Raw genomic sequence first — 15564 nt, forward strand, 5'->3', positions numbered from 1 at the left:
GCATTCCCTGGGGCCAGCCCAGGCTTTCTAGAGTCCCACCCGCCATCCCGAGCCCCAAGAGCCAGCCAGACTGTGGCAGCCAAGTGCCCCCAAAGCCCACCTCCACCTTTGCTGCCCCCATGGCCCTTCATGCCTTTTCCCAGGGAGGCAGAGGGTCTGCAGAGAAAACTCTACAAGGAATCCCCCTCGGCAAGGACAACAGACGCATCAGGTCCGTTCTAGTCATTTATTTCTCTTTGAAAAGATAACACACTTTTCTGACGAAATCACGGGTTTTCCAAATGTCATGATGAGTCCTGAGGGTAAAAGGAGGCACTGGGGGAGGGGTGGGGGCAGAGACACGGAAGCAGAGCTGGTCACCAGCCACGCCAGGTGGGTCCGTGCCACGTGGGTCCACGGGGCGGGAGCCCCCCGGGGCAGCCAGCACAAGGCAGGTGCTGTGGGGTGCTCACTGCCTTTCACACGGTGATGCTGAGATACTGCACTCTGAACAATAACACTGTTTCCACGAGCTCAAGGACGGTTTGAGGCATCGTGCCACAACACAAACAATGGTTCTGCAGGCCGGGGTGGGGGGGCGGGGGGCCAGGCTTTGGGACACTCGGCTCCAGCCCACACTCAGCCGTCTTCCCTTCGACATCCAGGCCCCAACCACACAAACCAAAGCAAATGAAGACACCCAGGGGCTGCTTGGGGTCTGAGCCAGGGTTCAGCCTATGCTTGAGCTGCAAAGTGGGCACATGAGCAGGGAAGGGCCTCCTGGTCCTGCCCAGCCCCAGGACCTGGGCCTCTGTCCTTGGCTTGCAGTAACCCCCAAGTCAGGGTGCTGCATCCCCATCCCACCACCCCAGACCCGTCGCCCTCCGAAAGGCAGCCGGGGGCCACGCTAGCTAAGTGCCTCCATTTCCCTTAACAGCTCCTGAGAGTGGCACGTTCTGAGGTTAAGAGGGGGCACCTGCTCATCCACTGGGTGCCCCACACATCTATGTGGCTGCTGAACATGGGACTCCTCTGGCCTCGAATCATGGCTCCTCTCCTCCAAGGAGTCAGAAGAACCACGAGCTAGTGACCAGACAAGAAAACCTACAGGATCCTGAAGGCTGACCCTTGCCCAGCTCATGCCCACACGCCGTGTAAGAACTAGTGGCCTGAGCGCCGCAGATGCCCCAAGACATCCCCCTGGGTTGCCTGGGGCCCTGGCAGCGGGCAGGCAGACGAGACAAGAGAAGCCCCGAGAGGAGTAGCCCCGTCGAGCGACTGGCATGACTAGGGTGGTGACCGCCCCCCTCCCCTGTGCTCACGCCCTGACCCCACTGCCCAGTCGCCCTTGTGGCTGATGGACGGCGCCATGGGGCCATCCACAGTAGAAGCACTGCCCTGAACATGCTGAATGTTCTCGATCACAGCCAAGCTTCTCCTCCTCCTCCTCTCCCGGCAGATGAAGTGAAGAATTGTCTTGATTCCTGCAAGAGCGTTCGGCATTTGTCCCGCTGGGCAGGCCATCCCGACAGCACAGGGGCCAAGTTCCTTCTGATGCCGCACATCTGTGCTCAATCTGCTAGACGGACCGCGGGTGGGGGGAGAGTCCTTGGGCACACGGCAATATTCAGACACTGGGGTACAAGGTGTATTTATTTGCAGGGGGATAAGGGAGACAATGAGAAGGAACACACGCACAAACTGCACTGATTTTCCATTCCTGTTGGTTAAAACTGCTCCGACAGCAGATCACATAACCTCTGGGACACAGTCTCTTTGCTTGTCCGAAGAGTGAGCCGATACATCTGCAAGCAGAGTGGAAGCTGTCGGTTCGGGGCAGGAGCGGAGCCCTCCCAGGCCCTCCCATGCCCCTGTGCGCCCTCATGCGCCCTCCCACGTCTTCCTGTGCCCTCCCACACCCTCGTGAACCCTCCCCGCCTCCTTACCTGGGCCTGCAGGTTGGGCTCCAGGCGCAGCAAGCACCCAATCTGTGCCGTCCTGGTGTGGATGATGCCGGCCCCAACAAAGTTGGCCGGGTTAGGGTCCACCTCCTCCAAGAGAGCAGAACCGAAACCAATAATCTGTCCAAGAGAAATGGGGCCGATGAAGCAGCATGTGGCAGAGTGTCAGGGCCTCCTGTGGACCACCCCCTCCCAGGGGCTCAGGCAGAGCAAAGCTGGGCCATGGAGAAGAGGGGACCAGACAGCGTTGTGCAGTGAGGCCGCCACAGGTCTCAAATGGACAGGCCTTGGCCCTGAGAGCCTGGAGGAAGAGGGCCGTGACCACCACACACACTCCTTCCGCATCCCAGAGCCCTCCCTCTGTGTCCTGGGCAGACCTCAGAGGCGCCGCCTGCTCCAGGAATTGCTTCTCCATTTCACAGAGGGGGAAAGTGAGACTCAGAGAAGGCACAAACTACCCTGGTGTGGCAGGGAAGGTTGGAGCCTGGGCCTCTCGTGGCCTGCCCCACCCCACCCCACCCCCAGGCTCTTACTGTCTCTAGTCTGGCACACTTGTCAGGGAATCACTGAACAAGAACCTTGGCTCTGGAGCCTGAGGTCCTGCGTTCAAATCTCAGGGCCCCAGGCCTCGGGGCCCACAGTACCTTGGCCTTGGTGATCTCCGGGTCCATTGGGTGCTTGGCCTTAAAGATGTTCTGGACCTCCTGCTGGGGACTGCGGGATTCTCAAGTCAGAAAGAGCCGCGAGGCTGCTGGTACTGCCCCCACCCCCCACCCCTGGCTCTGCACAAAGCCCTCACTTGCTCAGCTGCTTCCAGCGCTGGAAGAAATCCTGGGATGCCATTTCTGTGGGCTGGAAAAACTTGTTGAGGGTGATGGGCAGCTTGACCGACACGTTCTGAAAGGTTCCGCCGTACCTGCGTGGCAGACACACAGGAGAGAAGGCGGGTCAGGCCTGCCCCACGGCAGCTCCGGGGTCACCTCTCTCGGGGCGGGAGCCGCTAGCATGACTTGGAAGGGGCAGCGCCAAGGCCTCGTGGGTAGGCAGTCTGCCCTGTGGCACAACAGACACGACAGAGAACGCCGCAGCATTCCCACTTCTGAGGAGGCGGGAGGGAGGCGCTTTACCACTGCCACAAGGATCCAAGGAGCTTCTCAAGCCAAGACCCCACTCCAGTGCCATTCTTCTGAAGATGAAGAGGCCAGAGAAAGGGCCGGGCCTCCCCTATCTCACAGCTTTTCAGTCATTTCAGAAAGACTCCAAACCTATCTCTGGGAAGGCCCAAGAAACAGCCAGTGGAGCGTGGGGTCATTTATCACTGGGAACGCTGGCCATGGTTGTCCCAGACTGCCTCAGAGGGTTCTGTTATTGTAAAATCTGAAGACCAACCTCAGGGAGGGGAGCAAAGCAAGGCAAGAGAAAGCAAGGCATGGCATAGCATGGCATAGCATGGCATAGCATGGCAGGAAGCAGCAAGGCAGCAAGACAAGGCAAAGCACGGCATGGCAAGAAAAAGCGTGGCGTGGCATCACATGGCCTAGCAAGACAAAAAACAAGAGGAGAAAAAGTGTGGGCAGTATGGCACGGTGGGCGTGGTGTGGCATGGCAAGACAAAAGAAAAAACAAGACAAGGTAAGAGAAAGTGTGGCATGGCGTGGCGTCACGTGGCCTGGCAGGACGTGGCCATTGCAAGACAAAAGACAAGGCGAGGAAAAGTGTGGCGTGGCGTGGCATCACACAGCCTGGCAGGACGCGGCATGGCAAGACAAAAGACAAGGCGAGGAAAAGCAAGGTGTGGTGTAACATGGTATGACAAGACAACAGACAAAGCAAGCCAAGGAGAAAATGCCCTGGCTCTGCAGACGTGACTCTCCCACCCCTGCCCCACCCCCAGAGCTAGGTGCCAACAGCCAGTCCGACACTCACCTAAACTGAATGTTGAGGACGGGCGCCTCGGTGAAGTCAGAGATGCACTCAATGTTCACCACCTGTTGCACCTGCGCACCCCCGTCCACGGTAGGGTCCACCGGCTTGGTCTGCAGGTTCAGATGTGCGAGCGGGTTAAGGAGCTCAGCTCATGTGCAAAGGCAGGAGTCAAGCCACCACACGCCGCACTGCCTCACTAGAGGCGACTCGCCAACCGGCTATGTCGGTGTCCAGCTGCAGCCTGCGCCCTTGCCCTCTGCTAGGAGGGCAGAGCCTGGCACTCAGGGCGCCCCCCAATGGACAACCTGAGTGCGCACACCGGGCGAAAGAGCTTAAGAGGGGGTGCCTCTGGGTGCCCAGGGCCGGCTGGGTTTGTGCACCGGTCTCACTTTTTGGAGGCTGTGCTTGCTGTCAAGAAGGGCTTAGGAGGTGAAGTAACTGTGATCCCTAATTAGGCAGTGAGGTAGCGGGGGAAGGTGTGTCTAGGAGACAGCCCTTAAGAGACTCCCGAAAAGGGGGAAAAAGGGGACACTGGGTTTAGAGAGATGAAAGTGGGCAAAGAAGGAATTCACCAAGATTTCTGAATAAACAAGATGAGAAGGCAAAAGCAAGAACGACGAAGAGAAGATGTAAACTGAGGCCTGGCCCATCCCTCAAACCAAAGCTCCTTCTGGTTGTCCCTATAACCCTATCACAGCCACCCGCAAGCGTTTAATAAGTGTTTGTTGAATTAAACTGAGCCTAAGCAGAGGCTCAGCATGAAAGTGCATCCATCACTCTTAGACCACATGCAGTCTATCCCACACGCACCCTAGGAGGGCTGCAGCCCGTGGAGTGGGCGGGACAGCAACGGCAGAGGCTCCAATTTTATTTCTGTTGTCTCCCCCATGAGATTGTAAGCTCCTGGCGGGGCAGGGACTGCCTCCTTTTGTATCCCTGTCACTTAGCACAGTGCCTAGCACACAGCAGGCACATAATGAATGCTAACTGACTGGTCTGAGACTGCCAAGGACAGACCTTGGGAAGATGATGCTCTGAGATGCCTGGGGGGCCCCAGTACCAGGAGCAGATGCCCTTCCCTCCAGGTCAGGGGCTCTGCCCCATCTTTCAGAGAAGACGAGATTGGAGCCTGAGAGCTGTAAGCTCAAAACTGGACAGCACATGAATCATTCCAGGAAGTGGGCGGCCCTCTCTAGGGTCCATTCCAGACACCATAAACAACCCAACTACCTTGCAAAGCTCTCTTGTGCACCAGGAGCGAGCTGGGCCACAGCCGAGGCAGGCTCTGAAAACACCTCCCACGTGGGAGGGACCCTTGGAGAGATGAGGAGACCAGGGGAGGCAGGGCCATGGGCCAGCCTTCCACAAAAGGCTTCAAAGTCTCCTTCTTACTATCGCAGAGAGGAAGCTAGCACCATGTGGGGGCCAGAAACGCCAGAGAGCCCTGGGGCCCAGGCTGCAGCTCCACTCAGGCCCCGAGCTTCCCTGCTCCATTCTGGACACCCCACACCTTCCTCTGTCTTCTATCCCTTGGCTCTCCCCAAGGAAGCCAGCTCCTTAGCAAAGGCAGCTCGAGACACGCTCTTTACGGTGACACAGGCAGGTCTCTCCTAGGAGTGACGGTGCAGTAGTCGTCCTACCTTCCCGGGGGGTGTTGGCAGCACCCCTGCCCCAAGCAGCACCAAATCGTGCAGGGCAAACATAAGCTAACAAGATAATTAAGAATCAAAGGAAGAGACCCAAAGTCACTCAATGGAACAGGCTGAGGGCCGGGCCCCGTAGGCCATAGAGCAGGACAGGCGCAAGAGGAAGAGGACCGCCAGAAGGCAAGGTTGCGCTTCCTGGGGGCCTGTGTGCTGCCAGATGTGGCGGCACCATCACAGAAGAGCTAGGGCTGAAGCCAACCCAAAGGACCATGGAGCAACCCAGGGAATGAGAAATGACCTCGATGAGCCAAGACCAGAGCAGAAAGAGCCTCTGTGGAGCTGCAGCAGCTCCAGAGGAAAGATTCCAGCCTGATGCGAAGCAGAGCCCAGACCCGCCTCAGAGAAGAGCTGAGGGGGCTGTGCTCAGGAGGCAACTTGCGGTCAGGGTTTCCTTCCCAGGCCCTATGCAGACTCGAGGTCCCCTCATCCTCACCATACCTCCTCTCATCCCCACCTTACAGAGGGGTCATCAGAGGCCAGTAGAGGCATCAGCCTCAGGCCTTCCCTCATTCACAAACCTCCCGGGAGCCCAATACCAGGCGACGTGACCGGTGAGGCAGGAGGCAAGGATATTGGACTGAAGGTCATCAGAGCAGATTAGTGTCGGGGTAAAGGTTAAGAATTGCGTGGAAGTCTTGTTACCATAAAAGATAAACATGCGACCTAGGAGAGAAGAGAAGAAACACGTTTACTTCTCTGTTCGGCCCCTCTGAGTCCCCACCAGAGGGGAGACAGTGCCCTGAGCCTAGGAAGCAGGGAGTGTGGCCCCGTGGGAGGAGACCCATCAGAGGCACGGAGGAGAAACTCACCCAAGTTCTGGCGGAATTCCGACTTCAGGCCGATCTGCAGCAGCTGGTTCTCAAACAGCACCCCATTGTTCTTACAGACAAACCTGAGGAGAAAGGCACAGCCATAGGCTGGGGGCTGCTCGCGGTGGGGGCCAAAGGCCCTGCCAAGGAGCAGGAAGAGGTCTCCCCTTGTGTGGGAGCACAGCCCTGGGAAGCCCGGTGCCACCCAGAGCCAGTGGGGACTGGATCATCAGCCTCACGAGGAAGGCCCAGGGCACATTCCCTGGATGCCCTCCCCAACCTAAAAGCCACTGAGGCCAGGGATGCCTCCATGCTACAGAAGTTCAGTGAGAACCAAACTGGAGCTTCTCTGAGCGTTGTGACAGGAGGATATAGGGAACAAGGTTGGGGCCTCCTAAAGTCAAAGTCAAAATCTGGGGAGAAAAGCCCACAAGGGATGGCACTTGGAGCCACTGGATGTCTCTGATTTCTCCAGTGACAAGCTGGCCTCTCAGAGGCCAAGAAGCAGGGTCCTGGGGAGGAGGAGGAGAAGAGGAGGAAGAAGGGGAAGAGGGGGAAGAGGAGGAGGAGGAAGAGGAGAAGGAAGAAGAGGAAGAGGGGGAGGGGGAAGAAGGGAAAGAAGAAGAAAAGGAAGAGAAGGAAGGAGAGGAGCAGTAGCAACAGCTGGAGGATCCCATTGTGTCCCTCGGGGCTCTCCCCCACAGCACCAGGGCACTGCCAGGGGAACCAGGCCAGGCCAAGGGGCTGAGGCGGCAGATGGTGGTACACCCTGGGCAGAGACGTGCTGAGAGCCCAGCCCTGAGAGGGGAGGCTTGCTTACTTGTGTGTCAGCTCATCGGCACCACGCGCCGTCTCAGTGGGTTCCTCAGAAACTAGCTCAGATGAAGCCAGGTCAGGACTAAGTCAAGCAGCGTGAAAAGAAGACAGAGAAGAAAGCGGGGCACAGAGATGTGAGAGTCAAGGTTAGTACAGACAGAGCTGAGCAAGGAGGGGCCAGACCAGTGGGAGGAAGGGCCTGAGGCAGGTCAAGGCCATGGTGGGGAGGCTGAGCCAAGGAGAGAGAAGTGCCCCCGGCTGGAGACCGGCTGCCAGGGACACCAAGACCTGTGTGTGGGCACCAATTTACATTGAGTCTTAGGACCAAGAAAGCAGCCCCCTCCCCCTGCTCAGGAGAGCACCTCCAACAGCCAACACAGACCACAGGGATGAAGGCCTCCCCACTGTTTACAGCCCCACCTGCCAGGGTCAAACTAGGTCATATGTGGATGGGGTCAAAGGCCAGGATGATCTAGAGGTCCTGGCTGACCTGGCTGGGTGGAGAGCTCCTCCCAGAGGACCCTGAGACAGGGACAAATGAGGAAGATCTGGGCGAAATCTTCCCCAAGAGGTCTCCCAGCAGGTGGTCAGCTGGACCATTTAAAGGTTCAGGGTGACCCGTAGCTCAGCAGAAGAACAGGGCTTCTTAAGTCCCCTGAAAAGCAGTGGGAGCATGCTTTTGGTGGGGGCGGGAGGTGGGGCAGAATCATGCTGCCAGAGAAAAGCGGAAAAGAGAGAGGTCACAAAGAAAAGGAGGCAGATGTAGGGGGAGGTATGGAGGCCCAGCAGGGAAAGAAGGACCCAGATGAGACAGGAAGCAAAGGGGAAGGAGGTGGCTGCCAAACCAAGGGTGAAAATGGAGTTAGGCAGGGCTGTGCCTCCTGCCAGCACCGCAAGGGTGGGGAGGGCAGCGGCCGGGAGCTGCCCAAGACGCATCTCCCTGATGCCAGGCCCTGCCCTGTAGGACCAGAAGGGTTGGCCACCCATGAACCTCTGCCCAGGTGGGGGCCAGACCTGGGAACAGAGGATACTGAGGAGAGAGGAAGGCCACGGCCACAGACCCGCTCCAAGAGTAGCTGGCATCAGAAGCCTGGGCTGGCATTTACACAGGGGCACAACCCAGGGGAGACCCTGGGCAGCAGCTTGCCCAAGGAGGGGGAACGCATGCTCCATCAGGTCCCCAGGTGAGTGAGGCTGAGGTACGGCCCCTTACTGGGCACACAACTGGACAGCACATAAATCATTCTGGGAAGTGGGCAGCCCTCTCTGGGGTCCATTCCAGACGCCATAAATATCCCGACTACCTTGCAAAGTTCTCTTGTGAGCCAGGAGCAAGCTGGGCCACAGCCGAGGCGGGCTCTGAAAACACATCCACCAGCAAACTGCCGCTGGAGGCCGCAGAGGGCGCTGCGTTGGTCGGGGGGCCTGTGCCCAGACCCAGGAGGTCTGCGGATGGAGAAGGAGTGGACTGCAAAAGGAGACAATGAGGTCAGTGAAGGGAGCCCCGTCCACACAGGGCACGCCCACCCACTCCCAAGGTGGGCTCTCCCAAAGCAGCCAGGTGCTCCACCAATGGCAAACCTTCCCCCTGCTACAGGCACAGGTGTTAATGATCACTCTCCCGGACACATCCTTCTCAGCCAAGCATCTCACCTACGGCATGAAGGCCCTGAGGACGGAGGGCCCGGCACTCTGGTTTTTTATCTGCCAGTCAGAGAGAACCGGGGAGGGGTGGCAGGGCAAGGAAATGCCCCTGGGTAGAAAGCAGCCCCCTCCTCCCCAGTGTCTGGCACAGAACACCCTCCTCTAGGTATTTGCTCTTCAAAAAGGATGGCCTTTGGTAAGTAAACACAATGAAAAACCCCTAAAAAACCCACCAACTCCGTGCTGGCGGGTAACTCTCAGATTCATACAACCCTTGGCTTGGCTTTGTTCTGTTTTCATTTAGTTTTAGCTTATTTTTGGCGTTCGTTTCTGCGTAAATGTTGAGTTCCAGACTCTCTCTTCCCTCTCCCGCCCACTGTGTCGATAAGCAGTGATATCAATTATACATGTAAAATTGTGCAAAATATTTCCACATTGAAAAAACAAACCCGAAAATTCTACTTCAATCCGCACTCAGAGGTCTTCCATCCTCTCCCTGGAGGTGGGTGGTATTTTTCATCATGGGCCCTTCGGAATTGCCTTGGATCACTTCACGGATTAGGGCGGCCAAGTCTTTCCCAGTCGATCATCGTGACAACGTTGCTGTTAGCATGCCCAATGACCTCCCGCTGCTTCTCACTTCACTTTGCATCCATCCATACAGATCTCGCCATATTTCTTCTGAAACCTCCCCCCTCATCATTTCTCGTAGCACTTTCACATTCCATCACAATCATATCCCACAACTTGTTCAGCCATTTCCCCAACGGACGGGTATCCCTTCAATTTCCAATTCTTTGCCACCACAAAAAGAGCTATCAATATTTTTGTACACATGGATCCTTTTCCTTTTTCTTTGATCTCTTTGGGATACAGACCTAGTAGTGGGATTGCTGGGTCAGAGGGTCTGCAGTTTTATAATCCTTTGGGCCTAGTTCCAAACTACTCTGCGGAATGGCTGAATCAGTTCACAACTCCATCGACGATGCATTAATGTACCTATTTTTGTCTCGTCCCCTCGGCCATTTGTCATTTCTGATAGGTATGAGTGGTACCTCAGCTGTTCTGATTTGCATTTCTCTAATCAATAGTGATTTGGAGCATTTTTTATTATAGCTTTGATACACAGCTTTGATTTCTTAATCTGAAAACTGCCTGTTTATATCCTTTGGCCATTTATCAATTAGGGAAGGGCTTTTATTTTTATAAATCTGACTCATTTCTATACTTGGTCTATATTTGAGAAGTAAGGTCTTTATCAAAGAAACTTGCTATAAAAAAAATTGATATTACTTCAGTATCTGTGGCAGCTTTTAACATAGTGTAGTTTACCTGATTATCTGTTTTAAGTAGATCTGTTTCTGCTCTTGCTTTGTCTGAGATCATGATTGCTGCCCCCGCCTTTTTTACATCAGCTGATGCACATTAGATTCTGTTCCAGCCCTTTATTTTAACTCTGTTTCTATCTGGTTCAAATGTTTCTTCTAAACAACAACATATTGTTGGATTCTTGTTTTTAATCCATTCTACTCTCTGTTTCTCTTTTATGGGTGAGTTCATCCCATTCACATTCAGTTAGGATCCTTCCATCCTATTTTCCTTTTCTTTCTCTCTTGTATTTATCCTGTCCCTCCTCAAAAGTCAACTTTGCTTCTAACCACTGCCTCCCTTGATCTACCCCCCCCCCGCCCCACCTTTATCTTCCGTGCCTTCTTTCTCTTCTCCTCTTCCCCTCCTATTTCCCTCTTGGGTAAATGGACACTTGCATAAAAGACTATTTTTCAGAGAACATACAAGGCAGGCGCTCACACGGTGGTCAGACAAGGCAATACAAGGACACTCTAAAGGTCTCTCTTAAGAACTTTGACACTGACTACCTACGGAAGACACCAGCACAGGACCGCAGGCGTAGCATGCCTACATCAGAGAAGGTGCTATGTTCTAAGGCAGAACTGAAACAACTCAAAGGAAACGCAGGATGCGCAGACTTGGAGAATCCACACCAAATGTTCACATGGACCGTTTATGCCTGACCCATGGAAAAACATTCCGAGCTTATATTGGTCTGATCAGCCACAGTCGGACATACTGGATCTTGACTCTAACATAGTGATGTCATTCTGGTCCTCTCTGAGAATGAAAGACAGCCACCACCACCATCACTACTACCATACACAACTGTGTGTATACACACAGTCTTCCCTCTTTGAACCAGTTGTGATGAGTGAGGTCCAAGCATTGTCAGCCTCCACCACCTTTCATCTCCCCTCCACTGTAAAACTTCCTCCTTGCACACCTCTGTGAGAAAATTTTCCCCATTCTACCTCTCCCTTCCCTCTTCTCCCAGTACATGTCTTTTTTACATCCTTTCATTTTTATTTGGGGGAGGAGAGAGATCATGTAAACATAACTGACTCACATTCGTGCCTTCCGTCTATGTAAACACCCTCTAGCTTATGCCCTAATAATGAGAAAGTTCTTAGGAGTTACAAGTATCCTCCTTCCATATCGGAACGGAAACAGTTTGACTTTATTGAATCCCTTAGGATTTCTCTTTCGTGTTGATTAATGCTTGAGTCTTCTATTCAGCTCTCTTCTTCCCATCAACGATGCTTGAAAGTTCTCTTTCACTGAATTTCCATTTTTTCCCCCTGAAGGATTAGCTTCAGTTTTGCTGGGTAGGTGATTCTTGGTTGTAATCCTAGCTCCTTTGCTCTCTGCAATATCATATTCCAAGCCCTCCGCTCTTTTAATGTGGAAACTGCTAAATCCTGTGTGAATCTTAAATCCTGCTAAATCCTGTGTCTCTATGATATTTGAATTGTTTCTTTCTGGCTGCTTGCAACATTTTCTCCTTGACATGGGAGCTCTGGAATTTGGTAATAATATTCCTGGGAGTTTTCATTTTGGGACCTTTTTCAGGAGGTGTCAATATTGATTTTACCCTGGATCTACTACACCAGGGCAATTTTCCTGTATAATTTCTTGAAATGTGATGTCTAGGCTCTTTTTTTTATCATGGCTTTCAGCTAGTCCAAAAAGTCTTGAATTATCTCTCCTCAATCTATCTTCTAGGTCAGCTGTTTTTCCAGTAAGATATTTCACATTTTGTTCTTTTTTTTCCATTCTTCTGACATTGTTTTATTGCTTCTTAATGTCTTCACAGAGTCATTAGCTTCCAGTTTCCCAATTCTAAATTTTAAGGAATTATTTTCTTTGGTGAGATTTTGTACCTCCTTTTCCATTTGGCCAATTCTACTTTTTTGAAGAGTTCTTTTAGCAATTTTTTAAAACCTTTTTTTTTTTAACCATTTTGCCAATTCTGGTTTTTAAGGTGTTAGTTTCTTCAGTATTTTTTGGTGCCTCGTTTACAAAGCTGTTAATTTTCTTTTCATAATTTTCCTATATCACTCTCATTTTTTTCCCCAATTTTTCCCCTCCTAACTCTTATCTCTCGCTTTAACTGCCAGGAGTTCTTGTTGGGTTTGGTTCCAATTAGCATTTTTCTTTGAGGCTTTTTGGTAGCTGTTTTCACATTGTTATCTTCTTCTTAATCTATGTCTTGGTCTTCCCTGATATAATAGTAGAATTTTAGTGTCAAATTTTTTGTTATTGTTGCTTATTCCTTTTTCCAGCCTATTTCTCAACTTTGAACTTTATGCTACAATTGGACTACGTTCAACTGGGGGTGAGAAGGCCTGTCTTAAGCTTCAGGTTTTTTCATCATATCAACCAGCCTCTCGGGGCTCCGTGTCTCAGCTCCCACAATGCATCTTTCCCATTAAGAGGCAGCTAACAAGAGGAGGCCAGCCAAGAACAAGATTTACCCAAACAGCTTATGAAGGAACTATGGAAAAGAAGAGATTTAGAATGAAACAGCTCAGGGGATTGAAGACACCAAATCCTGGCTCTCTGGGAACCTCTTAGAGGGCGCAGCATCAAAGAAATACTGTCTCCTACTTAGCTAGCCACCCCTGTGCCCACCAAGGCCTCCATCCCCGTGGGCAATGAGTGTGGTTCTTCTCCAGACACACGTCACATCTCTGCTGGCCACTGACGGAGGTGACACAAGGGGGTCGGGGGCAGCAGAATCCTCTTCTAACTTAACTGAAACCCTCAAACCTGGTTAACCTACCAGGTTTGTGCCCAAAACAAAATAGGATATTGAACAACCCAATTCTAAAGTGCCAAAGTTAGTTTTCATTTCCTTCTTGGGCACATTTTCCTGTCTGCGCTAAAAGGCAAGGGAGTGAGGGGCTGGTCAGCCAGCAGCAGACTCCTCTGCTGCTCAATTCTGTGACTCAGCGATGGACCATTTATGGAGCCTTCCTGCACCAGGCTGAGGGATGGTGCACACCTTGACCAAGCTTGAGCCAAATACTTAGGCGGCTAAGCTCTTCTTGCCATCCCCACTACAAGGCTTCAGCTGTCTTTTAAAAGTGAGTGATTTAAGATATTTTTAAAAAGCTCACGGAACTTCCCTCAAGCTCTCTGGAGTACGCTTGCTTTCTACAAAGGCTACACTTTGCTGGAGTCACATCCTTCTACTGTAAAACCTCTTCTTACCAATTCTAAGAGATACATTTTAAAACCCAGTTTCTACACTCAAAATGTCAGTTCTCTCTGGCCAGCCACATAAGGTCCACTGCAACACCCATCACAAGGACACCGTCACCGGATGGAGACCAGGGTCCTCTCACCCAAGGCTGCAGGGTATCAGCCCTCATCTCTCAATCCAAGTTTGTGGCAGAAGTCAAGATCCTGTCTCCCCAGGCACCTCCCAATCAGCTCTTCCAGGCTTGGCCTCGGGGCTCACAAGCCTCTGCCTAGAATCCTATAGCCCTTGGCAGGGATGCAAGAGGCCTGCCCTTCCAGTCTCACTATGAAGCCAGCTGATGGCGAGAGGGCCAACCCCACCCCAAACAATGCCCACTGGGTAGAGAAGCTCCTTCTGGAAGCACCAGCCCCTACCTCTGGCTCCTGCTAGCCACCCCGGGCCCCAGGTCCCCTCCTATGCTTGCAGTTGTCCCAGCTGAAGAAACGTGCAATGAGGCCTGGCCACCTCCTTGGCAAATGAAGAGAGAGAGAGAAAGAAAAGCCGGGGCTCTACAGACAGGAACGACACTGACCTGCGACCACCCATCTGGTAAAGGCTGAGCAGAGCACTCCATCCAGTGTTGGGCAGCCTTCACCATGCACCACAACCAACACACAAACCTGTTAGTTATTGCCAGAAGCTGCCGCAGGCACGCCCCAGCCGCACCCCCACCCCCCAAGCCAAGACCCAAGGAAACCTCCAGAAGGGGTTGTCCGGGGGGCAGCAGAGATGCTCCTGGCTGTGGGCAGGGAATGCCCACGTGGGAAGAAGGAAGAAGAGAGACCAGATGAGCAGAGGGGCGAGGCCTGGACACCGGAGCCGGGTTGGGCCACATGTCCTGAGCGGCAGGAGACACCTTCAAGGGGTGCACAGACACACAACAGTCACAGTGGGCCATCATCGGCCCACAGAGGAAAATGACCTACATGACTCCAATCCGATCCTCCCAGACTGCTGCCTGGGCAGATGGGTGCCCACGCTGACAATGGACCAGGAGCTCCCCAACGAGGACACAATTCTGGCCACACTCGTCAGGAGAACAAACTCATGCCAACAGTCCAAGAGAAGGCATCAGTGATGCAGGCCCACAGCACAGCCAGGGCTCTGCCCCACCCCATCAGGGGTGGCTCTGGCCAGCTTGGGGCTCATTAGCTTCAGACAGAGAAGCAGCCCTACAGCATGCCCCCTCCAGAGACTCCAGCACAGGCCCTCTGACCCACCCAGTGCAGACAGGGATGGGCCCCCCCCCCTCCATCTTTCCCAGGGTCCAGTGTCTCTGATGCTTATTGAGGTCACCACTACAGACCCAACAGCCCAGGCTTGGACCCATTTTCTCCAGAAGCCAAAATTCTGGGGCCCTGCTGGTTGGGTGTTGAGACAGGGCCACCAGGGCCACCTGTAGAAGGAGCCCAGAGCTCAGGTCTAGGCCCCCGAGATCTCCAAAACAATAGTAACAGCCCTTACCTCAACCACCCTTCAAGATTCGCCTCAACTAACGAACATGGGACTGGACTTGGGTGCAAATGCAGCCTCGGATATTCACCAGCTATTTAATCAAGTAACCAAAGTCACCCCATCTGGGAAATGTGGATGATGCCACAGCACCTGCCTGCTGGGACAGGAAAGAGCTCTGCCAACTGCGCCCCCGGGCACAGGCTCCACAGGGGGAGCGGGGCTCATTTCTCCAGCAGGTACCCCCACCCCCTGCCCCAAGGAAAGCACAGGGAGGCACAGCCAAGCCAGGTCCGGGGGAAAGGTGGGAAAACACACTCCCCTCCCTTCTCGAAGAAGTGGGAGCTATGGGAGCAGAACCCCACATATGCTGTCAGGCTCCCCTGAAAATCAAACCAGTGGGTTTTATGGGAGTCTCAGTTTTCCTCTTTTTTTCTCTGTTACACAAGATGGTTCATTGAAATATATTTGAAATTTTTAAAAAACCAAGATAATGACAAAATTGATAAAATACCTGGGAGTTAATCTACCAAAAGACACAAAAAAATCCTCTTAAATGAAGAATGACTTCATTTTAAAATCATACTTGTAGAAAAATCACAGGCACAAACCAGAAGTCTGTGCCTACCCTAGAAAGGGCAGAGCTACTGTGCGGGGTCACACTGGGGGCGGGC

At 53.2% G+C, this 15564-nt stretch overlaps 1 protein-coding gene across 4 annotated transcripts in view; it reads right to left on the minus strand.

The window, feature by feature from the left end:
• Positions 1 to 212: 212 nt before the first annotated feature.
• Positions 213 to 15564, minus strand: part of AP2A2 (adaptor related protein complex 2 subunit alpha 2) — a 63029-nt gene continuing 47677 nt past the window's right edge. For 2 of the 4 annotated variants that reach the window (XM_036763166.1, XM_036763164.1), the window contains exons 15-23: positions 8502 to 8665; positions 7202 to 7279; positions 6382 to 6464; positions 6146 to 6235; positions 3867 to 3990; positions 2740 to 2856; positions 2585 to 2654; positions 1926 to 2060; positions 213 to 1784 (exon numbers count right to left, since the gene is read on the minus strand). In XM_036763166.1, the coding sequence (XP_036619061.1) occupies positions 1707 to 1784; positions 1926 to 2060; positions 2585 to 2654; positions 2740 to 2856; positions 3867 to 3990; positions 6146 to 6235; positions 6382 to 6464; positions 7202 to 7279; positions 8502 to 8665 (939 nt within the window). In that variant the 3' untranslated portion in view covers positions 213 to 1706. The remainder of the gene's footprint in view (positions 1785 to 1925; positions 2061 to 2584; positions 2655 to 2739; positions 2857 to 3866; positions 3991 to 6145; positions 6236 to 6381; positions 6465 to 7201; positions 7280 to 8501; positions 8666 to 15564) is intronic. The other 2 variants (XM_036763168.1, XM_036763167.1) reach the window with 1 other exon arrangement.

Source organism: Trichosurus vulpecula, chromosome 6 (assembly GCF_011100635.1).
Source record: "Trichosurus vulpecula isolate mTriVul1 chromosome 6, mTriVul1.pri, whole genome shotgun sequence".
Taxonomy (NCBI): domain Eukaryota; kingdom Metazoa; phylum Chordata; class Mammalia; order Diprotodontia; family Phalangeridae; genus Trichosurus; species Trichosurus vulpecula.